This window comes from Cibotium barometz, chromosome 9, assembly GCF_041138505.1.
Source record: "Cibotium barometz isolate CiBa-2024 chromosome 9, ASM4113850v1, whole genome shotgun sequence".
In the NCBI taxonomy this organism is placed as follows: Eukaryota; Viridiplantae; Streptophyta; class Polypodiopsida; order Cyatheales; family Cibotiaceae; genus Cibotium; species Cibotium barometz.
The window spans coordinates 23,974,989-24,000,693 of record NC_141054.1 but is presented as its reverse complement, the minus strand read 5'-3'; the positions used below and the strand labels follow the sequence as shown (position 1 = coordinate 24,000,693).

The 25,705-nt window shown below is 47.0% G+C and overlaps 1 protein-coding gene across 9 annotated transcripts in view; it reads right to left on the bottom strand.

The window, feature by feature from the left end:
• LOC147635350 (RNA helicase family protein) overlaps positions 1-25,705 on the bottom strand; it is a 101,653-nt gene that overhangs the window by 36,404 nt on the left and 39,544 nt on the right. For 3 of the 9 annotated variants that reach the window (XR_015266645.1, XR_015266641.1, XM_086802592.1), the window contains exons 5-9: positions 17,259-17,338; positions 16,025-16,094; positions 15,828-15,913; positions 11,826-11,907; positions 11,600-11,704 (exon numbers count right to left, since the gene is read on the bottom strand). Coding sequence is in view for 4 of the 9 variants with exons in the window: in XM_086802592.1 (XP_086658718.1) it covers positions 11,600-11,704; positions 11,826-11,907; positions 15,828-15,913; positions 16,025-16,094; positions 17,259-17,338 (423 nt within the window). In the remaining 5 variants the exon portion in view is untranslated. The remainder of the gene's footprint in view (positions 1-11,599; positions 11,705-11,825; positions 11,908-15,827; positions 15,914-16,024; positions 16,095-17,258; positions 17,339-25,705) is intronic. The other 6 variants (XR_015266643.1, XM_086802594.1, XR_015266642.1 and 3 more) reach the window with 3 other exon arrangements.

Here is a 25,705-nt window from a genome sequence, read left to right as displayed (position 1 = left end):
TGATTAAGAAGACACAGAAACAAGTGGAAAAAGCAGGCAGCAGCTGGATTGAGGTTGCCAAGAAGCAACGGAACCCATCATCCCCAAACATCATCAATGACACACTTGAAGAGGCGAAAAGAAGGAAGATTAGGGCATTGAATGTGAGAGTGGTGGGATGGAAGGAAGGAGCCTCGCCGAAAGAGGACGCCATAGCACTATGCAGAAAGCTGCAAATCGTTGATACCCCTTCAAGGAACGCGCACTCATCCTCAAGTTTGTGGGGTTGGAGGCGAGGCAAGCATTCCTTACCAAAAGGCGGGCACTAAAAGGAGAAAAGACTTACCTTGAAGACGATCTCACACTAGCACAAGTGGCACACACGAGGGAATGCATGCCACGCATCTCGGATGCACGGAAGGCAGGGAAATGGGCAGTGTACTGAGATGGGAGGGTGATCGTCACCGAGCGACGTGCCCAATGACGGTGCGAGACCTATGAGACCAAGCTAGAGATTGCGGTTTGGACCTGCAATGGCGCCTTGAGGACAGATGCAGGTCTATTCAAGGAGACATTTAGAGGGAGAGACTTGGTCTTATACAAGAGACTCATCAGTGCCAGGGGAGTTGGCTTCCAAAGGTGAGAGGATACAGATGGGAGTCTGTTCACCGCCCACACCCACGCATAGTAGGGGGTACCCGGGGGTCGGGAGGGGTGGCTTTATTATACTGGGAGGCGCTTCAACATGTGATACAAGTGGTCGGACGTGATAAGGCCGCACGGTTTTTGTGGGTGAGGATCCAAACAGAGAGGGCCCGAGACATTTACCTTGCAGTGTGTTACTTTGCACCCTCCAATTCTAAATATGCCACCCATGGAGAGTACCCGTACCTACCCCTTTATGGTGACATTATGAAGTTTTCCAGTCTTGGGGACATCCTCATGGCTGGAAGTTTCAATGCCCGCACCGCAGGTGCACAGGTACCCTTCTTTGAGACAGATGATCCCATGTCCCAGGAGATTGACACGATGGGTACAGATCTGGAGCGGACATCACAGGATACAGCAGCCCGCACAGACTATGGAGAGTATCTCTTAGCCCTCGACGGGGCTCATAGGCTAGCCATTTATAATGGCCTCGCTAGATGGCCTAGATCCCACTCCTTCACCTCCTACCCCTTCGGACATGGAGCTAGTACAGTGGACTACCTCATGGGATCCCTCTCTTCGATCCCACTCATTTTGGAGTTTACCATCTCTCCTCGCCCCATCGGCGTTGCAGTCGACCATGCATACCTGGCCTTCTCACTCACATGCCAATACACCATGCAACCACCTGCTTTGCCCCATCACCGTCTGAGATACCACTTCACCAGAGAGACCTCTTCCATCTATTCTGATCATGTCTACCGCATCCTCTCCGACCTCGACCCCCACATCCCACTTGATGAGCTTACTACACACCTCTCAGCCACCCTCCATACGTCCGCTGCAGCTGCCTTCCCACACTCCAGAGCCACCCCTACATCACCAAGAGGGACAGTCCCACAGAATAGCTGGTACGACGAGGAATGTCGTGATACCCGAGCCCGTCTACATCGGGAGATGGCACTAGGATCCACCACTCACCAGCAAGCACGAGTGATCTTTCGACGTCTCACACAGAGAAAGAAGAGAGCCTACCTAGCAAGGCTTGAGCACAAGCTATACTAGCTATTTCTTGGAAGGGACTGTAAGGAGGCCTGGAGGATCTTCTAGGATCATCGCCTTCCAACTCCGATTACTTCACCCAACACCTGGCACACCTATGCCACCCCTCTCTACCATGTCCCCGAGCAGCCACCTCTCCCCCATCCACCCGAACCTCGTCCCCCCACACTCTTCCTTCTTTCACCTCAGCATGGTGAGAGATGCTATTGACAGGATGCAGACTGGGAGAGCACAGGATCATGATGGACTCCTCACCGAGCATTTCTCCCATGCTAGAGACACGCTAGCCCCTTTACTGGTTCACATGTTTAACAGGGCTTTATGTGAAGGCTCCCCGTCAGCTGGTCATCGAATACCTAGGTTGCAGGAAACGTGGGACGAAGGCAAGGAAACGTCGTTTCCCCGTTTCCCAACCAGCTCCGCGTTTCCTTCAGCGGGAAACGGCTGGGAAACGGACCGTTTTAGAAGTCTTTTTAAAAAAACACATGGCAGGCCAAAAAGTGACAAGAACAGCCTGCGAATTTAAAAAAAAACGAACCTGTTGCCTGGGCCCTCAATTAAAAAAAACGATTCGCCTTCAAAGCCTATTTTGTTGCCCTGCACACACTCTGCACATAGTTAATGAACCCACAAGCCCACAAAGAGAACGAGTGAGCCAGAGCATTCCACGCTACACATTTTGTAGAAATATCGTGAACCTTAAAAACGAGAAGCCCGTTTTTTTTTAAGCCCGTTTGTGGATTTTTTTTAAAAAGCACCTTTTTAATACAATTAAAATTAAAAAAAAAAGTTAGCTGAGCCTGCAACGTTGTTAGCTCTCTCTGTGAGAAACTTACGCGCACACAGCTCTCTCTCCTTCCCCCCCCTCTCTCTCTCTCTTTCCCCCCTTCCCACCCCTTTCCATGCAAGCACAGGAGGAGCCCCCTTGCCTTTGCTTAAACTGTGCACCCCAACCTCCTTGCATTTGCTTTAACTGTGCGCCAAGAAGGATCATTTTCGAGCCTTGCAAATGTCCCCTTGATCCTAAATACCACCTTACTCTCGCAGATGCTATTCGCCATAGAGCCTTAAAATGCAACTGCATCAATGTAGTTTCTATCCCTGAGTGGCTTTGTTCGAAACAGCTTCAATCAGAGCAAAATCGCAGGCTTAAAAGGAGAAGAGCCCCTCTTTTTCCTAACTTCCAATTTCAACCATGTTCTCTTCTTCTTCTTATGTGGTCCCCCTTATCACGCCCTTCAAGCCTAAAGCACCTCATGCTCCCGAGCCATTGTGGAAGTATGTGACTGAGAATGCAGCATTCGGAAAGGGGGGCAGCAAGAAATGGGAATGTTCTTTTTGCAAAACAAATTTTGCAGGCTCCTATCCGCGAGTACGGGCCCATTTACTCGGCATCAAGAACCAAGGCATCCAAGTGTGCTGCAAGGTGTCGACTGAAAATCGAGCAAACATGACTCGAGAAGACCATGAGAGCGCTATCAAGAAGCAAAAGACTGGCAACAATCTAGTCAACAAGAAGCCTACAATGCAACCGTCCGTGGAAGGTATGTTCAAGAATGCATCTCGAGAGGAAGTAGATGAGGCCGTTGCTCAATGCTTTTATGCATGTGGTATGCCGGTTTTATTATGCACGGTCTCCTTATTTTCATGACATGGTGGGTGCAATAGCGTCTTTTGGTAAGGGTTACAAAGCCCCAAACTATGAGAAGCTTCGCACCACACTCTTGGACAAGGAAAAAGACAAGGTTTGCAGTCGTCTCTCGGGGGTAGAGTCTACATGGCCACACTTTGGGTGCTCCATTGTGTCTGATGGATGGACAGACACAGCAAAGAGGCCCTTGATTAATTTTATTGTCTCCAGTGCTTGAGGTGTGGTATTCAAGAGATCCATTGATACATCCGGGAGCCAAAAAACAGGGGAGTTTATTGCAGAAGCTCTTTTGGACATCATTAGGGAGGTCGGTGTGGACAATGTGGTGCAAGTAATTACGGATAGTGCTGCCAATTGCAAGCTTGCAGGTCACTTGGTGGAGCAAGCATATCCCCATATTTTTTGGACACCATGTGCAGCTCATTGCTTGAATCTTCTATTGAAGGACTTGGTCCTAATCGAGTGGATGGATCGAGCTATCACTCAAGGCAAAGAAGTCCAGCAGTTCATTTCGAATCATGATGCAACAAGGGCCATGTTGAGCAAACACTCCAAGCTCAAGCAAATTAGGCCAGGTGATACTCGATTTGCTTCAAACTTCATGATGTTGCAGAGATTGGTGAAGGTGAAAAGTCCCTTGAAGCAGCTAGTCACAAGCGAGGAGTGGGATGCATGGAAGAGAAACAACGAGTATGCTTTGCACATAGAGATGCAACTCTTGTCTACTCCTTTTTGGGAGGACATAGAGAAGTATGTCAAGGTCTTGTGGCCGGTCATGGCAATGCTTCGTATGGTGGATAGAGATGAACCGGTCATGGGTACGGTTTGTGAGGGCATTGATCAGATGCTAGAGAAAATCAAGGAGATATTGAAAGAATACATAGACGGCAACGACGAGTACGATGCTTCATTCTCCTCTTCATGCAACAGCTTATGTCCTCAACCCAATGTGGTTTATGAAGCGACCATACAAGGACAAGGATGTGATGAAAGGGTGGAGAAAGACGTTGGATAGGGTGGGCAAAGATGAAGATGAGAAGACAGAGTACAAAGCACAATTGTCACAGTACATTGGACTACAGGGGGATTTTGCAGAGTCTTCAGCTTTAGCGGACATGCAAAAGCTTTCTCCTATTGCATGGTGGGAGAACTATGGTACAGGTACTCCTATGTTACAGAGATTGGCTATTCGTGTCTTATCTCAAGTATCTAGCGCTTCAGCATGTGAGAGAAATTGATCCACCTATGGCTTCATACATTCCATGAAGCGGAACCGGCTAGGTCATACGAAGGCAGATGACTTGGTCTTTGTGCAAAGTAATCTTAGGCTCATATCACAGAAAGAGCCCTCTTATTCTTCAGGTCCATGCCAGGCATGGGATGTATTAGAGGAGGATTCTATATATGAGTGTTTTGAGGATCAGTTTGAAGATGAAGGTGTACTTCCCATGTAAACAATTTCTATCTTGTAGAATGATTGATTAATGAAATTCAGCCATGATGGTCTTCCATTGTTATGCTTTGTTTTTCATCTTTTAATGGTGCTTACCGGTCAATAATTGAATTTGTACATGTACTTTAATTTTTTTGTAAAAAGATATATTTGTACTTCTGTTTTTTTACCTTAAACTTGAGCCTACCCCCGACGTTTCCTAGTAATTGAGTTTGGCATTTCCAAACGTTTCCCGGGTCTTGCCGTTTCCTACCAGGAAACGTTTCCTGCAACCCAGTCGAATACTATTGTACCTATCTTGAAAGCAAGTGACCCCATGGACCCCAACAACTATAGGACTATCATGATTGGTCACACCTTGGCCAAGATTTATGGTTCTATGAGCTTAGTAGATGGTCCGAGGAGCAGAGACTCAGAGCACCGGGGTAGGCAGGCTTTAGGAGAGGGCACTCCACACTAGATCATATCTTTACACTACGGGGGATCATTGAGGAGGGGAGAGCTCACGGGCAATGGATATACTGCTGCTTTGTGGATTTCCGCGAAGCTTTTGATACTGTCCCACGGGCCAGACTGATGAGGAGACTGCAAGATATGAGAGAGATATGAGAGTGCCAGCAGAGATGCTGTGGGGGATCATTACACTCTATGAGTCAGTCACAGGCAGAGTACGGGCTCCAGGAGCTAACTCAGAGATCATACACAGCACTATCGGGGTGAAGCATGGCTGCCCCTTGTCTCCTACTCTATTTGGTCTATACATTGATGAGATTTCGGATTACATAGACATACAAGGAGGACCAAGAGCACATTTGGCAGGAGTCCTGATACCGATCCTCTTGTATGCAGATGATATTGTTCTTATTTCTGATTCACCAGAGGGGCTGCAGAGGCATTTGGATGCATTACAGGCCTTTTGCGAGGGCCGGGACCTTACTGTGAACCTTGGAAAGACCAAGGTCATGATCTTTAACACCTCCTCACAGTGGATAAGTAGATCTGCAGTACAGTTTACATACAGTGGAGAGCCTGTGGAGTATGTTACCTAGTATGTATACCTTGGGTTCACTTTTTCTGGACCTCAGTTCTTGATGCGGAAGGCGGCCGACGCTAGATTGATGAGGGGATATGCAGCCCTTGGCTCCCTAGAGAGGCAATGCTCACAGATACAGTTTCAGGAGCGGAGGACAAAGCTTTGGCTATTTGATACTCTAGTTACACCTGCACTACTGTATGGTCCCCCATCTGGGGACCTAGCTTATACCATAGGAGGAGACAGACGAGAGAGCCGGCCGAGACAGATATAGAGGAGGTATATGATGGGTGGAAGCCGATGGAGAGGCCCCTAGTGGCAATGATCTCACGCATGATTAGGAGTAAACCATCAGTGCCACATGAGATTGTGCGGGCAGAGATGGGGGCTGCACCGATAGTGACAGAGGCTCTATTCCAGATAGTGACACACTGGCATAGGCTATGGGAGCTTCCACTTGATAGATACCCCCAGCTAGCCCTGGAGTCCTCGAGACAGTTGACACTTGAGGGAGATACAGAGTGCTGGTATACACACGTAGGCACTTGGTTTGGCATGCACGGTATGCAGATGGAGGCACTCCCCCCCTTCCAGTACAGCATAGAGGCCCCGTCATTTGCTCTCAGCCGCACAGAGCGGAACAGGGTTATCAGGAAGGACATTGTCACACTCGATACTCAGAGGACATGGAGTTCACCTAGTCGTCCACTGGGGACAAAGATGGCCTTCTACAGAGATCACCTCCTATGCCTCACAGAGGATGGGTTCATCATCTGTCCACGCTACATGGACATACACCTATCCTTTGGGGTGAGATGTGCGATTGGCCAGATCCGCACCTCATCCCACCAGCTGAGAGTGGCGACTGCTAGATATGGGCCTAGGGCAGCCGCACCAGAGGGACAGGATATGCCAGCTCTGTCACACAGAGCCCGAGACAGAGGACCATTACATATGCCGAGGCCCCGTGTACTATGAGATTCGGGGGAGGTTCCACTGCCTCTTCCGAGCTGGGTTCGGACCACTTTCCAAGATCATGGACTTCCCGGATCAAAGATGGCTTGGCCTTTTTCTTCTAGAGCTGTGTAGACACAAGGAGTCCTTAGTGAGATCCAGATCAGCTATACTTGCTCGAGGACCAGCACAGAGCTCTCACTGACTTCTTCCATACCAGCACTCCGAGGGCCGATCCACCCATCATACGCAGACCACAGGCTAGTGTAGGAGCTCAGCCAAGAGGTGTGACACTCGACAGAGCCCCTGAGTTATGCAAAGCTCGACGCCCCAGACCCCATGGCCCTCGCCCACGGCCACACCACCACAGGAAGATCCAAGTCATCATCGCAGGACCTTCTCGCGCCAGCTCAGTTTTACCACCTTGAGCACAATGTCACAACAGCCCATGAGGGATGTATTAGGGTGATATGAGAGCTCTCTGCTCATGTACCTACATCAGATTTTTGTTATCTTTCTTTATTACTATTTGGTACCCAAGATTATGTACCTCATGGATATGATGTAACCTTTTGGTCTCATAGGTCATTTTGGCCTTTTGAAGACGTTAATACAACTTTCTTTCTTTCTTTCTCTCTCTCGATAGCCACAGTCCAACAAGAGGACCGCCACAAAAGGAGTCTCCGGCAACCAGACCAAAGCCACGCCAGTCCGCAAAAATGAAGAAAATAAGAAAAGTTACCTACCTTATCCATTTTTATCTAAGAGCACGTTCACACGCATTCACAACATACTGAAGCTTTCCTTTGCGAGTGCATTAACATCGCCAAGAAAGCCCCCTGTCACATGGCAAAGCGACTGGTCTTTGTACCTACTACAGCAACTCAATAAACTTCCGGGTGAGAATATTGCACTCAAGGAACAACTTCATGATTTGGAAGTCCGTCTCCTCAACCCTAGAAAACAAACCAAGCAAATCAGCAAGGACCCCTTGCAAAGAAGAAATTGTTGCGGAGCTGAGAGCAGTGATAAAAGCAAAATTTGCACGAGAATTAGCAATATGAAGATCAGGGACATGGCTTTAGGTCGCCACTCCATCGTTGGTTTGGCATTGTGGTACGGGTTGTAGAGGCTTGTGGTACGGGATTTCATTCGGAATGCATTTGCAAAGCAATCTCTATACTCACTTAGAAAATTCAACCTATCACGAGTAAGAGAAACTACATGCACATTGCTATGTCCCACATTATCACATACAAAAATCAAGAACTAAAAAAAACTATTTTTTATTGCATTACTGATTTGTACATGTGAGATACAACCGGGATAGTGTCTCCCGAAGTGCCAGCGTCTATAGATGCTATCAGCCTTTATATATAAAAGAGAAATTGATCTTGTAGCTCTTGTAGGGATCAAGTTGTGCATGCCATGGCTTGCCAAGCAATATATCACATCCAAAAACAGGCACAATAAGGAAGTTCTCGTGGTCGAGACAACCTTGGATGTGAATTCGCAGCTTTCCAACGAGAAGAGTGATCTTCACATCCTCCTCAACAAAGGTAGAGTATGCATGTATCTGTTAGCAATCATCTCCTGTCTATACACACTGTCAGGGCCTCTGTTGTGGGTGTGCCCGCCCGTATTTGATGTCTTCCCATTTTTTCCTCGCTCTTCGCATTTTTTTCCTATTTTCCTGGAGCTGTGTGTCGGCTGTCGACTGCCCCCAGATGCCTAGTCGACTGTGTCTGTGCTGCCCGACTGATCTAGTGATGCCCAACTGTATTGTTGTGCTGGCCGACTGCCCTTTTGCTCGTCATGGGCTGCTATCGGCTGACTCAAGGCTAGCCGACCACCAGCAGCCAGGGGCCATATAAAATGGCCCCTTGCCCCCACACTCTTCCATATATTATTCCAGGATTTTATTGGTGTATATAGCAGAGTTACACAAGCTTCTCTCTCTCTTTCATCTGTGTATTGCTCTCTACAACAGTTGTCTTCATTTCTGTTGTGCATTCTGACATGGTATCAGAGCCCCAAGTGGCTTGAAGCTTGGAGACAGTGGGACATCGAGGGTTTGCTGATTGAGGTGCTGATTGGAGATTGTTTGGGCTGTACGGGACTTGGAGATTGGGTAGAAGGCGGCCATCACCGTTGGACAGCCACCTTGCATTCTAGTTGCAGCCTCTTCTTCTTTTTTCCCACCCACCCTCCCTTCACAAGACCTTGTGAACCCTTGAGATGGCAGATTTGCTTGAGATGGTTGAGAAGCACGTGAAGATCTCGACACTCCCCACATTCCCGGTGGACCGACAATTAGACAAGAACAACTACGGCATATGGAAGGTAATGATGGAATCTGTTCTGGAGTCCTATGACTTGGCTGATTTTATTGTTGTTGGGGTTCCACGGCCGGAGTTGGAAGATGGGGAGTTACCCTCTATTCAAAAGGAACGGGAGACACAGGCACTGTTATGGGATCGTGTTAATGCCCGAGTCCATTCTTTCATCTTCCTCAATCGCACACCACAGGTGATCAATCACATAAAGCATATGACGTTGGCCAGAGGAATTTGGTAGTATTTGGCTTCTCTCTACAACAAGGTATCACCCATGAAGAGGATCTCCTTGGAAGTTCGGATGCAGGTGATGAATCCTGCAAAGTCGTCGACGATGTGGGAGCACATCAACAAGTTGCAGGCTCTTCAGCAAGAGGTTCTCTAGGCCGGGAAAGAGATATTGTCATAGGATATGGCCATAACATTGTTGTCACACTTGCCCTCTCAGTACTCAACATTTTACTCCTTTTTGATCACCAGTGGTGGCAGGCTCAGCACCATCACATGGGAGGAGCTTGTGCCCATGGTCTTGGACCAAGAAGAGCGATTCACGAACCCTCCACAAGGCGGAGGTTCCGAGGCCTTGATTGGCCAACGGTCGAAAGGCCGTAACAACAACAACAAGGGAAAAGGGAAGTCTTCATCGAAGAAGTCTTCTAAGAAGAAGCCCGATTACGACCTAGAGAAACTAAAGTCCGAGAGGACCTGTAATGATATTGGCGAGAAAGGCCACTATTGGAGAAAGTGTCCCAAGCGGACTGGGAAGAGTGTTGATTCTTCAGCTTCAGCTGCAAAGACTCCAGCCTTTGTGCACTTGGAGATGTTGGACACTCATGCTTCATCTTCTTCAAGTGAGGAGGCAGTTGGCTTCACCGCCAAGGATACTCGGGAATGGATTCTTGATAGTGGTGCTTCCAGGCACATGACTCCTTCCCGTGACTTCTTTCAGGATTTGAAATGGCAGTCAGGTCGCATTTTCATTGGCAACAATTCCACCATACCGGTTCACAGTGGGAGCCGGATGGAGATCATTCCCGATGGCAAAGGGGGGAAGCATTCCTCTCGTGTTCTTTACATCCCAGCACTTGGTTGTCATTTCTTGTCAGTGCATGAGCTGTGCAAGATTGGCTTCCGAGTGGAGTTTGAGGAGCATTCTGTTGCTCTACGAGACCGCAAGACTAGCTAGGTTGTCTGGGAACGCGGAGTGGAGAATGGTATATACAAACTCTCAGCACTCTCCTCTTTGACAGGTTCTCAGATTGGTGATTTGTGGCACTTTCGGTTTGGCCACTTGAATGTGGATGCCCTGCTGCGAGCTTTCCAGGACCAGATCGTGGTTGGCTTGCCAGATGTTGGCAACAGGCAACGACGTTGTAGTTCTTGCATTCGTGGTAAGCAGAACAAGGACTCTTTTCCAAAGCAAGCTTCCAGGCGGGCTTCGAAACCTTTGGAGTTGGTACACACTGACTTGTGTGGACCTATGCAGACGCCATCCTTGGGAGGTTCACTGTACTTCATGCTACTGCTTGATGATTGTAGCAGATTCTCCTGGGTTTATTTACTTTCGCAGAAGGACCAAGCTTTTGCTCGGTTCAAGGAGTAGCATGTGATGGTGGAGAAAGAGTCTAGCTTGCAGATAAAGACTCTTAGAGCTGACAAAGGAGGAGAGTTTTCTTCCAATGCATTTGTGCGGAACATGGCATCAAGCGGGCGCTGGCCAATACAGGTTTGCCATCAGAGAATGGGGTAGTTGAGCGTAAGAACAAGACTGTGGTGGAGATGGCGAGGACGATCCTGGAGCATCATGCTCTTCCTAGTCCACTTTGGGGAGAGGCTATGGCTATGGCTGTCCATATCCTCAACCGTTCTCCGACGACTTCAATACCAAACATGACTCCCTTTGAGGCGTATTTTGGCAGGAAACCCAATGTCTCCCATTTCCCTGTGTTTGGGAGTGATGCATATGTTCACATTCCAAAGACGCACAAGGGGAAGCTCAACTCAAAGTCCCAAAAGCTTGTCTTTGTGGGATATAACTCTCTTTCCAAGGGATACAGGTTGTCTTTTCATGTGTGTGGATTATAGAGCTTTGAATAAGCTCATCATCAAGAATCGGTTTCCGATTCCCCGCATAGATGGCAATCTTGATAAGTTGGATGGATCAGCATGCTTTAGCCTTCCCTACACCGTATCCAAGCTTGCTAGTGTGTTTTCCAAGCTTCCAAGAGTGTTTCCAGGTCATATTCACTCTCCTACACACTCCCAATGACTGAAATTCAACAAAACAATCCTTTCCTTTGCTATAGTTTCTCGTCCCCCGCACCCCCACAGATGTAGAATCCCTCCAAGGCAGCCAACCCCCTTTCCCCTCTTTGTATGTTCCAGCTCCTTGAGATATGCTGGAGAGCAGATGAATTACTTTTTCCAATGAATTACTTGGGAAAAAAATGAAAAGAAAAGAAAAAAGAAGAATCAAGGCATACCAGCTTATGGATCGAGATCACCGTTGACACAGCAGCCCTAACGTAATCACTCACCGGCTCTTCCATATAAAACGTTTGCACCGTAAAACTTCTTCCCTGAAAACACTGATCAATTAGAAGATGGTTTCAAGTCGGCAAGCACATGGAAGAGCATAAGTCCACCTGATTCTAGCGTGTGAAGCTTCAAGAGAAGAGTTTAGACAGTTTAAAAAGGAGAACCGCATACCTCAATCGACATTATTGCAGGCTTCTTACTTGGAGAGGTTTCATTATGTGCTTGTGCTTGTGCTCGCTTTTCACCACTGTAGCTAATAAAAGCACAGTTAGATTTTCACAAACACACAAGATTACTGTTTGGTGCACACAAAGAGATGATTCGTTCATAATGGTTCAAGCAGTAAGTTACTGGTAATGTATTTCTTTGACAGAAGTTGTATGGCTTCCTCTTGTCCATTTTAGGTACTACTTTCCTGGCTGTCTCGCTCTCTGAAGTTGGAGGTAAGGGCTGCTTTTTTTATTATTCTGCTTACAGTAAGGGGGATGCTGCTGTTTGGGCCTTCCTTACAAACTAGTGGTGGAATGTAAGGCATCACATTCTGTGTTAGGTGAAGCTGTGTTATAAAGCTTTAAAGCTTGCTTAACCCAGAAGATCCTATAAGTTGTAAAGCTTGATATGAAATGTTCCATCACTAATACATAAAATCATATTCCCTCAGAAAAAAAAAAGCAATAAACAATGAGGAAGCCAATGCACTCATCCCTGTTCCAAAGAAAAATTCAATGGACCCTCTTTGGGATCAGAATCAAGTAACTACTTATGGCAGCAGAAAAGCGCACATACAGATGCAATGTCCCGTTTATTGTGCTGACCAAAGGCAGGGAACAAATAGATGCAGCTCGGTCCACTCGACTTTGAAAGAATCAGGCAGTGATATTTGGAATAAGACAGTCCTACAACAGGGGAGGGTCAATGTTGCTGCCGCCTAGAACAAACTCTAGACCGTGTCTGAAGACCTCAATAAGTGTGGTACCAAACAGATTACTGCAAGCACAAGGGTACTACCAAGGTAATACCAACGCTTGGATTCCCAAGTGCATCAAGAAGGGCCCCAAGCCTACTTAAAGAATGAATCCTGAAAGGCATCAATCATTAAATCCTAATGTTTAAAAAAATGGGTGCCTATGCACGTGCTTTAGGAACAAGGATATTATGATGGAAATCCCATCATATGTTTACCAAGATTGAACAAAGGGCAAAATGCTTCACCAACACCTTCAACCCCAGCAACTTCACCTAAAGTTCGACAAGAATGGAGGCCCAAGCAACACCAAACAAGCCACTCAACTCTCTCGTGCATACAACACATAGACAAGAGCTTGTGTGTTCCGTCAACACTAATGGCAACTAACCAGAAGCTATCCCTATCTCCTCGACAACAACTCTCTCGTGCATACAACACATAGACAAGAGCTTGTGTGTTCCGTCAACACTAATGGCAACTAACCAAAAGCTATCCCTATCTCCTCGACAACAATTGAATCACAAATTCATGAATCAATTCCCACGTCTGCAATAGAAACTTATGAGCGCATCAAGGACAAACTCACAATGCTCTTTTCACCCACTCTAGATGAGAAGCATGAGTGCACAAGCTATGCGGCAGCCATAAGAACCTATTCTCTCAAAAAAGAGAGTAGCCACAAGAACCTGTTACTTACAAGGTGGTAGCAATAAAACAAAAAATAAAATATTTTTTTAAAAAAAAAGAGAAAAATAAAAATAAAAAGAAGACAAAAACAAAAAGGAGTCACAAAAATGACCTACCTAAAAATGGTAGAATAGCACAAGAAACTCCCAACGATCTTTAATAGCCAATACATGTTTGTTAAGCTTATAGCTTACTATTATTTTGGCTTCGTTACTATGTGAGCCCTTTAAGTGGAGCATATGGCAAAGGCTAGAGTTAACATTCGCATGAGAGCTATAAATTGATGTGATCTTTGACTAAGTTGACATTAAATCCTAGGATATCTTCACATCTCCTAAATCATCTCATGCTGCCCTTGATTATCTCCATTAGCCCATGTAGCCCCATATCATCATCAAGACATCATATGGAATCTTCTACCCTTGTCACCCTCTTCACTATTGGAAATTGGGGGCCACTTCCCAGGAGGTCACCCATCCCAGTAGTGTTCACGCCATTGCACGCTTAACCTCCACCACTCTAATCCCTTCGAAGTGCTAGGGTTAGCTGCAGCTATGGTGGCTCGAAAAGAAACATGGCTATGGTGTTGGACTCCACAGTGAGATAGAGAGAGAGGAAAGAAAAAACACAAGGCTAGAGTGAGACGAAGTACGACTGAAATGATGTGATTGTATTAGTTATATTTCTTCAATGAAAGTACAAGACCTTTATAGGCCAAAAGGTTCTTCTCCTCACATCATTGATTATGTTCACATCACACACAAATATCTAGATATTATGGTGAGGTGGTTCACACACACACAAACACATAAGCCTTCTAGAGGCTGTTCACACGTAGGTAAGACCTTCTTATAGAAAAGAAGTGACTAGATTTCATACTAGACTTGCCAAACTTAAAAATGGTATGGCCTCTATTACTAGTCTTAAGTAGGTATATACACAAAGTCCTTAGACTTTTCATACTAGACTTAACAAACTTAATAATGGTCCAGCCTCTATACTAGTCTTAAGCAAGTATGTACACAAAGTCTAACTTTTTCTATTTGACATTAAGCTCAAGGTAAGGCCACTTTATATGTTCCAACATCGTCTTACAAAATATAAGCACTCGTTTGATCCGGTAAGATGAAAAAGCACATTATAGTAGTTGGTTAGAGAGAGAGAGAGTGATGAAGTTATGCCATGCAGAGATAGAATATAACATTCACATTCAACACTCATAAATAACCTTTGAGCCTTACAAAAATACACCACACCTCCCCTCGAATAACAAACACTAAATACATAGTATAAGTGAACCCTTCCCACTCACACAGCAGACCTGATATTTCAAGCCCTCCCCTTTAGGGATGCCAAGGTGGAGATAGTTCAATTCAATCTTTTGTATGCCTCACGGTTATTTTTACACGCCCGCTCTTTTCCATGAAATTAGTTGCCGATGCATGTTTGGCGAGAGGATATGCATCTCAGCTCGCCTAGAGAGACAGTGCTTCCAAGGCCATTTCCAAGAGCCCCGCACATGTTGGCTATTTGACACCCTAATGCACCCTCCCCCCCCATATTAAAATAGTCCTACTCAGTGTGTCCAGCTTATAACTTGTCCGGTCAATTAGTGAGTGTGGACTTGCATCAATAATCATTGGCATGTGAAAACATAAAGCTGTAAATTTGAATTTCAAGAGCACTTACCACCTATAAAACACATGTAAACCACCTATCCGACCAAAACAAGTGTGCACACACACGTCCACGTCCACGGGGTGCCCAAGTGTCCCTGGCCCCATGGACAACACACGCAATAATCTCACGCATTGTCTAGGCAAACAAAACAAGTCATCCAAAAAAAAAATTGAGGACACACACACACATGAATGAAACTAAACTGGAAGAAACACCCATCTGCTCAGTTGTATCAATCAAGTAAAATGTTCCGGGACCCAGAATCCTTCGAGAACCTTCCCAAAACATAAATACAAAGTGAACACCAGGATAGCTAGTCCTGGAAAAACACACCATGTCACGCTCCATATGCCATACATGTATTGCCATGTTAGGCTCCATAGGCCACACATGCACACTAGGAAATAGAAGCAATGAGGGATTTTGTGACAAAGAGACTCCATGTGATGATGCTTTTACATACAATCAGGAATAAGCCAGCTATGCCACATGAGATCATGCTAGCAAAGTTTGAAGCCGCCCCTCTGGTCATAGATGCCCTCTTTCAGACCATCACTTATATAATATATACACCATGTATACACACTGGACAGTGAGTGCTTCCCAAGCTGCACTATTTGTTTCAATGTGAGGCCAGGACAGATTTGGCTCCCTCTCACAGGTCATGCAGTATGAGGATCAAAGATGTTTAGGCATGTATGAAGGTGAAGGAGGAGGGGCATGAAGGAGAACAAATGCACGTACGCATGATCTTCGGCGTAAGGTGAAGGCATTCAGCATCATTTCATGCCAAGTTTTCTGTTGAAATCTGAAACCTAAACATCACTCGCCATCTTTACCTTGTGTTGAAAAACGCTGCAATTGATCTTGCCTCCAAAGTTGCTGAGGCAATAATAAGCCGCAGCTCTGGTCGACGGCGTTGAACCTGTTGTAAAAATGGTATAGACACATGCTCTTGTGAAGATTGATGTGGGTAAGTTGTTTTCAAACACAAAAATAAACTCCTAGCAAAAAGAAACCAAGCAAAGCTACAAACCTTTTTAAGAAGACCAAGGAGTACATCCGTAGATATACTACGCTCATGAGCCTCGTCCACCATGATTACGCTACAAAAAGCCAGTGAAACACCCTTTAGCACTTTCATGCTCGTAGTTTTCCTGTGGCATACCCTCTGCCTGCTCTAGTAGGAGATAAAACTCCTAATAACATCATGTTTTATTTCTGCCCTTTTTAAGATAAGATCTCAGCTGAATCCAAGAGTATTGTTGTGAATGCCCAGAGAAAATAATATACCCTACTACCTACCCGTCTTGCCTTCTCGCCATCAGCATAGTTACTTTGATGTTTTACCTTGAAGCAAAGTAGTTGGAAACGGTCGGTGCCATAACTATTGTACGTTCAAAACAGGAGTTTGGAAAGAACTCATCAGGATAAATTACATTAGGTACCTTGCATTTTTCTCAATTCAAAAAGTATATGCATAGTTATTGCTATATGAGAATGAATAGTGCATGGAGGAAGCAAACAAACTGCATAAACAAGTGTATAGTCTACATGGAGGATGCTTTATGGGGAGCTCAATCAGGGCTAGGACAAACTGGGTCTTGTAATGTTTTGAAGAAATTTTGTATTACATGGTAAAATCTTGGTCAAACTCTGGCTGAACTGGCCAAATCTGGTCAAATCTGGCCAATTCTCATCAGAGTTCTTCGTAGCTGCATAATACATATTTAACTGAAAATATGGTCAAAAGTGCTGGTGAAATCAGAAAGTCAAGCCTAGTCGGCCCTGGTCAAACAGTGGTCAACCCTGGTCAAACTCTTAACCCTTGGTGTAAGAGATGGATTCAGTTGGGCTCACATAAATAATACCACCACTTTCACACTTGGCCTTAAAACCATGCAGTCCACTAGCAAGCACATCAAAATTTGATGTTGTTTCTTTGCTTTTTCCAAATGATAATTAGCAGCCCCATTTCAAAGCTTTAAAGTCGTTGTGTACAAGAACAGAAAGCAATGGCATATTCTACCGATCCTTTGGATGGTGGAAAAAGTTCCAATATTGTGATTGAAATCTTTCACTACCCCTAACCTCCGAAAATCTTGTGTTGTTATTAATATCTTAACAACCCACCCTTGATATATATACTGTTATGGTTGAAATATTTTACTACTTGTACCCTTAATAGATCTTTCTTAAGAAAAACGAAACATCTTGCACCCTTAAAAGATCTTTCTATTAAAACTTACTGCAAGTTTCGAAAGACATACCTGTATTTCATGAGCAAAGGATCCTCCATCATTTCCCTCAACAGCACACCATCCGTCAGATATTTTATCATTGTCAGGCCCTTAAACCAAGAGACAAACATAGGCCATATTTACAAATTCAGAAAACTCTGACAACCACGCAGCAGCAAAAACTTTTTCCAAAAGTAAACAAAGCAAAGAAGAAAACAAAACAAAACAAAATTACGAGTATGAACTTCTCATATTTCATGTTTAACTTCCTCGGAGGCATCACCTCAGGCAGATAAAAAAGCGTCTACAGGTGGTGAAAAAAGATAACTGCAGGAGGATATTCCGCCTGAGGCTAGTTGGGGTGGGGGACTTGCAACGTGATTACACACAAAGAAAAACATAGCTTTTCAAAAATAAACGTTGAGTTGACTCAACAAATATGAAATAATAGTCTAAAATTAAAGAAGAAGAGAGAGAGAAAGAAAGAAAGAAAGTTATATTAAACGTCTTCAAGAGACCCATTGGGTCTATGAGACCGAAAGTGATACGATAGTGTCCATGTAATCTCATCATGGTACAAAAGAAAACAAAGACTAGAGCCATGAGCTGGGAATGTCAAATCCGAGCCATATAATACAAAGTGGGACCATCATCATCACACAACCTATGGAGCTAATCCCCTGTTAGAGGGAGGGGGATATCGAGCATGGGGTTAGCTTGAAGAAGGCTCTATAGATCCACCGGGAGTGGGAAGGTTGCTATGTGCCTCTCCAAGATCTCCAGCCGGGGCTGATGTCCATGTTGCTGGCGAGGTCCAGGGAGTCTCGGACGTCACCGGTCAGGCTCGCAAGGGGTCAAGCACTCAAGAATGTGTGGCTCGATGAGGCTGTGGGTATGTCATCCATGGCTGGTGGGGCGTCCTCTTGTGGTTGGAAGAGTTAAGTGATGGTCGCCCAGGGCCAGGGTGGATGTTTCCCATGGGGTCTCGCCTCCCTGATCAATGAGTCTCTGTGGTGATGAAGCTCTAGTAGGAAGAGGTCCATGCACATCTGATCTGGGTAATCCAAGATCCTAGATAAGGGTTTAAACCCCTCTCTAAGGAGACAATGGAACCTCCCTTGAATCTCATTATACACAGTGCACCTCCACATGAAGTGCTCCTTTGACTCGACCACTTGCTGACACATAGTGCATATTTTCTCCTCACAAGCTATCTCCATGGCTCTCATAGACCCTTTTGATCTTTCATAGAGGCTGATCTCTCTCTCTCTCTCTCTCTCTCTCTCTCTCTCTCTCTCTCCGCCAGCACCCTGCTCGCCCCTACTCGCCACCCTCTCCTCTGTTTCGCTTCTCCCGCCTCTCTCCCTGTTCGCTGTTTCGCCCCTGCTCTGTTCGCCGCCCTCTCCTCTGTTTGCTACTGTCGCCGCCACCCTCTCCCTGGCCCCCCCTGCTCACCGCCGCCTTCGTTGTTCCTTGTTCGCCGCCGCCTTCTCCCTCGGCCGCCCCTGCTCACCGCCGCCTTCGCTATTCCCTGTTCGCTTCCGCCCTCTCTGTTCGCATTATGGCCGGTACTGCTGGCAATATGCTGGGTTGCCTCCCTCTCCGCTAGGGTTTCCCCACCAACCCTTGCTCAGGCCCACAAGGCAGCAACATAACTCTCTCTCTCTCCTCAATCTCAAGGAATGGCCCCGAGTCTCCAAGAGAAACTCGAGGCCCTCGAGACAGCAATGAACGCACTAATCAAGGAGAATAAGAAGACATCCGATTCCAACCTCAATGAGGTGGAGAACAAACTACATCGGCACATCATAGCCTTCGAAGCACGGGTCACGGGCCTTGAACAAGAGAACATAGCACTCAAGGAGGAGGTGAGTGCATTGAAAGTGGAACTGGTAGCCGTCAAGAACACCGAGAAGGAAGAAGGGGAGATCAATGAGAACACTCTCACGGCCATCAAAGAAGAGATTTCCAAGAAGATCACAAAGGACATGGAGGGAAAACTCGAAGCCAAGCAGTCAGGATGGGTTGAGGTGGTGAAGAAGAAGATCCGCAAAGAAGTGAGGGAGGAGACTCAAAGGGAAGAACATCAAATCATTCACACCACCATTAAGGAGGAGAAGATGAGGCATGCCTGCCGCCTCAACATTCAAGTCACAGGTATAGCCGAGACACCCAACTCCACTCCCGAGAAAGATGGATAGCTTCTATGCATGAAGCTAGGCTACAGGGAACAGGACCCTCTCCCCTTCACCAAAGCATGGAGAGCCGGGAAAGACTCAACACGCAAGCGAGCCCTCATCCTACAGTTTGCAAGAGAGACGGAGAGGGTCACCTTCATGAGGAAGAGAGTCATACTACGAGGCTTAGAGGGAGCTGCTATTTTCTTGGATGATGATCTCACGAGGATGCAGCTAGAGCATAGGAGAGCTTGCATGCCACGAGTCTTACACGCAAGGAGAGAAGGCAAGAAGGCCTTCTATCGAGATGGTCGGGTCATCATTGATGGCCGGCCCATGGATTAGCGGTTTGGGGCCTATGGGACACAGACCAGGCCACTGACAGAGATACACATGGCAGTATGGAACTGTAATGGTTCACTATGGGTGCAGCCTGGACGACTGGAGCATGTTATGGTGGGGAGAGACATCATACTTCTGACAGAGACACATCAGAGCCCAGAGAGAGGGCTACCTCGAGTAGAGGGATTCGAATGGGAGTCAGCATACAGGAGGACCACACGCCACGGTACCTCGAGAGGGTCGGGGGGAGTAGCAGTTCTATTCAGACGGGAGCTACAGGGGAGACTGAGAGTGGTAGCACAGGATCCAGAGGCCAGATACATGTGGATCAGCTTACAGCTCTCACAAGATAGGGTTATATACATAGCCCTATGTTACTTTCCTCCATCAGGATCCTCCTATGTCATTACAAAGGACATGCCACAGGAGGAGGAGACAGGAGCCTCGCCATACACTTGTCTGTCAGAGGAGATTATGCATTATTGTACACTAGGGGAAGTATTTCTTACGGGTGACTTCAATGCCCACACACAGAGCAGACAGTGTGAGGTGTATGACTATGATGACATGGAGATCCTCCACCCTGTGGATCCAAAGGAGACAGGGGCTAGTCGGGCATCAGAGGACACTGGACCAGACAGAGAACATTATGGGGACCACTTACTAGAGTTGGGAGCCAGGCATCGTCTCGTTATTTATAACGGGATGCTAAAGTGGCCGGGATCAGGAGGGCTGACATGCTTCCCACATGGGGGTCATACATGGACCGGAGGCACGGTGGTGGACTACATTATGGGATCTTTGGAGGCATCACAGCTTGTCACCTCATTCTCCATCCCACCTCGTCCTTTTGGGGCAGATCATACATACTTGGCATTTTCACTAAGCCGGATCACCAGTATCACCAGCCCCCCACATACCGACGCCACACACTACCATCTACTTCACACATGACATGGCAGACATATACACTGGCAAAGTAGAGGATGGGCTCCTACTCATGGATCCCCTGGCACCTATGGATACTATTATAGCCCAGCTGGCACCACTCCTACACACGGCTGCATTACAGAGCTTCCCACATCGTGTCCACTCAGGAGAGCCTGCGAGATCTGGGACTATGCCCCAGAACAGATGGTATGATGACGAGTGCAGAGCCCTATACTCACGGCTACGCATACCGCGAGCCTTGCGAGCCATCACAGGGCAGGAGTCGAGGAGACAGATGAGGAGACTTACTCGCCGCAAAAGGCAGGCCTTCGCAGAGATACAGGAGCTAGAGATCTTTCATTTCTTCATGAGTAGAGATAGCCCTATCTCATGGCGGCACTCCAGAGAGCCCCGGACACTGACACCCATTGCAGACCCACAGACATGGCACACATATGCAGAGGGCCTATACCACGCCCCACAGCAGCCACCTATACCTCAGCCACAGGAGCCTCGACCTACCACAGCTAGCTTCTTTACCCACTCGATGGTAAAGGAAGCTATCCGCCGCCTACAGCATGGACGGGCCACGGACCATATGGGCCTACAGGGTGAGCATCTCATATATGCACTAGATTCTTTGGCTCCTTTTCTTGCACACCTGTTTAACAGGGCACTAGCAGAGGGTTTTCCTGCGGAGTGGACGATGCACACCATTGTGCTGATCCACAAAACAGGGAATATGCTCGATCCGAGCAACTACAGGACAGTTATGGTTGGCCACGTGTTGGCCAAACTCTATGGTGCAGTGTTGGAGCAAGAGCTTAGCTTATACGCTAAGCGAGCAGGTTTACGCTCATCAGGGCAGGCAGGCTTCAGGAGAGCTTTCTTTACCACTGACCATGTATTCACTTTCAGATGTATGATTGATCAGACAAGACTGAGGAAGAGAAAGCTCTATTGATGCTTTGTGGATTTCCGCAAGGCACTTGACACAGTACCACGAGAGAGGCTCTTTCAGCGCCTGCAGTCTCTTGGCATACCAGCAAATATGACATGGGGCATCTATGCATTATATGAGCAGGTTTTTGGGCGAGTCAGATGCCCAGGAGGTATGTCCGAGACTATTGCTAGCACCATTGGTGTGAAGCAAGGATGCCCACTTTCCCCCACGCTATTTGGGTTATACATTGATGAGGTGGCTGACTTCATTAGACGGGGAGGCGGAGATGGAGTTGATCTAGCAGGTACCTCAGTACATATTATGCTTTATGCTGATGATATTGTATTAGTGTCTAAGTCTCCAGGAGGTCTACAGCAGCATCTACATGCACTCGATGATTTCTGCACACAGAGGGGTCTTACTGTGAACCTTGGGAAAATGGTCTTCCATACATCCAGACAGGGCAGGAGTCAGCTGACATTCACTCTCGCAGGACGCCAGGTGGAGGTGGTGACATCATGCGTGTACCTAGGGGTTACCTTCTCTACAGCAGCCACGCGCTTCACCATGGGTTCAGCAGCCAGAGCCACATTGACATGGGGATATGCAGCATTGGCTATGCTAGAGAGACAGTGCCACCATGCGCATTTTCAGGAACCCCGGACGAAAGGGTGGCTATTTGACACATTAGTCACACCGGCACTGATGTATGGAGCAACGGTATGGGCGCCAGGACTTGCTACCCATTGGTGGACACAGATAGAGAGACCACAGGCCCTCATGATGGCACGCATGATACGCAGCAAACCGTCAGTACCTTATGACATTATCCGAGGAGAGTTTGTTGCGCCTCCTATGATGGTAGAGGCCATATTCCCGACTATATGCCTGCTAGACAGATTCAGAGAGATGCCACAAGACAGATTGTCATACAGAGCTTTTGAGGCATCTAGACAGCTGGCTGAGGCAAGAGACAGAGGATCATGGTATGCACAGGTCAAACATTGGTTCTCACAGCATGGCCTAGACATGGATCATCTACCACCATTCCAGTATGACAAGGATGCACCACATATCCGTCTCTCTCATAGTGAGAGGAACAGAGTATTGAGACAGGACCTATGGCAGCTCTATACACGAGAGACATGGATATCACCTACACAGCCTCTTTCACCGAAGATGCTATACTACAAAGATCACTTCATGAGTATCACTGATGATGGATTTATAGAGAGGCCTAGATACATGGAGGGCTTTTTACCACACGGCTCCCGAGTAGCTATTGGTCAGCTTAGAGTCTCATCACATTGATTGGAAATCAAGACTGGCAGAGCAGCACGGATCCCCCGAGAGGAGAGGGTATGCAGATTGTGCAGAGAGGAGGTGGAGAGTGAGGAGCATTATGTATGCAGATGCAGAGCCTATACAGCCATCAGAGAGAGATATCCCATTTTATTCAGAGAGCCACATTCCCTACGCCAAATCTTTGAGGCAGTAGACCGGCGCATACTAGGGAGATTCATTCTAGACATACAGCGTCATGGAGAGACATCATTACAGGCTCAGACAGCTCCAGAGGGGGGACGACAGACACAGATCACTACATTTTTTCGGAGATCCACCCCTCTCCCAGCCCCTACACAGCAAGGAATTACTCTCCAGAGAGAGCAGAGACACTCAGAGCCCGCAGAAGACAGAGGACACCTTGCTTTCGGACACCACGCCTATACCAGAGAGAGATGACAAAGATCAAAGCTCAGTTTCACAGAGAGGGTGCGGAGCGACTGGCTCGCTTCAGAGCAGACCCAGGGAGCTGTGGACACCCCCTTCATTGATGCATACCATTCTATACCCCCAGTATGGTACAGGATGGAGCTAGCTAGGTTGCATATCATGATTGTATACTCCATGCATATACCTTTGCATTCTCCTAGTAGTAGAGCTCCATCACCTCCCCCACTCATTGTACTTATTGCACACCCCAATTCAGCTTTTTTAGTTCAATACTTTTTCATTTTGTTGGGATGACAGAGGATACCCCAGGTACACTGATTTGTCTCATAGGCTGAGTTCGATCTTTTGGAAGACGTTAATAAAATCTTTCTTTCTTTCTTTCTCCCTCTCTCTATCCTCAGGCGGTGCGATGGCACCCACAACTGGCCCATTGAAATCCGCAGGGCATGTGACATGTATATGTCAAGATATCCGGCCCTCAGTATGAAACCATCCTCTATAAGCCTCATGAAAGTATCCATGTAGTACTACCGTTTGTGTGAGAGTGACTCATGTGTTGTGATCCACGTATCATGTATGTATAGTCCCAATAAATCATATCAGATCACCCCGTTCTTGTCATCCTGAGAGAGCCTGATGAATCGGGAGTCTGGGTCATACTGTGATGGGGAGAGGTGATCCATCTTGAGTCCTTGCCTCGTGAACCAGGTGCATACTCAGGTATACCATGACTCATAACTATCTGATGCTAGCTGCTAGGAGGACTGTAGGGTGAGCCTCGAGAGACTCCAGGGGGCCATGACATTGATCATGTGAATGTATGTGATTGTCTGGAAGAGTGCCTCTACTACCATGGGTGTTGCAGTAAACTCTGGGACCGATGGTTTGCTGCGTATCATACGGGAGAGCATCATTACTTGAGGCCTCTCTATCTTCGGCCATTTGGCCACTCTTAAGATCAGGTGCCCAAAAGGGTGCTCCATACATCAATGCCAGAGTGACCAAGGTGTCAAATAGCCACATCTTGGTCCTTGGCTCTTGGAAATGGACTTGGAAGCACTGTCTCTCCTCGCGTAAATCTAGCCTCTGCAGCATGGCTCATCGAGAAGACCAGTCCTGTAAAAGTGATTCCCAAGTACACATATGAGGGCTGCCCATGTAGGTGAAACTCAGTGGAGATGTGAAAAGAGGGGATGTGTTGAAGACCATAACCTTGGTTTACTGTGAGATCCCGCTCTGCACAAAAGTCATGTAATGTGTCCACTCTCAAGATGCCTCTGGAGAATCTGCAATAAGCACAATGTCATCAGCATAAAGTAGTATGGAAACAAGGATGCCTGCTAGTGATACGCCTCCTCCCCCTCCTCTATTAATGAAGGTAGAAATCTCATCGATGTAGAGGCCAAAGAGAGTGGACAACAGTGGGCATCGTCGCTTCACACTGGAACTGGAGATCTCCTCTGATAATTCTCGGCATCTCAACCGCCCTATGACTGACTCATAAAATGCAAAGATCCCCCAAATCATGTCTGATGGTACCCCCAAATCTTAGAGCCTCTACAGTACTTTAGCTCAAGGCACTGTATTAAATGCTTTGCGGAAATCCACAAAGCAACAGTAAACTCGTCGGTGTCCTGCTCTAGCCTCTTCTATGATGGCTCGAAGGGTGAAGATGTGATCCAAAGTGGAGAATGACCTGCGGAAGCCTGCCAACCCTGATGCTCTATGCCCATGTCTCTCTACTAGTGTGTTGAGGTCAATCTCAAGTACTGATGCTTTGTGCCCATGTCTCTCTGCTAATGTGTTGAGGTCAATCTCAAGTACTGACCCATAAAGTTTGGCCAGTGTGTGGCCAATCATGATAGTCCTGTAATGGGGTTCATGGGATCTCCGGCTTTATGGATGGGTGTGATGATATGTCCACATGGGCAGGATGCAAGCACAGGCGCCAAAGACCCAGGCACGACAGAGAAGGCCCCCTCCGTAACCTCCAATCCCAGCATCCACTTCACCCGAAAAGAGTGGTGGAGGGATAGGGGAGGCCAAGGGCTCTTTTAGCCCTATATATACTAGGGTCAAGGACCCTTAGCTTAGGCATATGGGATAAAGCGCGCCACTTGTCAGCCGAGGAGGCAACAACCCGCAAACACCCCCTGTCGTCCAGCATGGCTCCCAGCACAGAATTCCAATTGAGGCTGCAGCACACGAGGCTGACTTGGCTCAAAGGCACGATGGCTTGGCTCAAAGGTCACGGCAGTAGGCTTGGGCTCAGAGGCACAATGGATTGGCTGAGAGGCACGAGCCACTTGGCTCAGAGGTAGGAACGGGCTTGGCTTGGCCATAGCCTACAG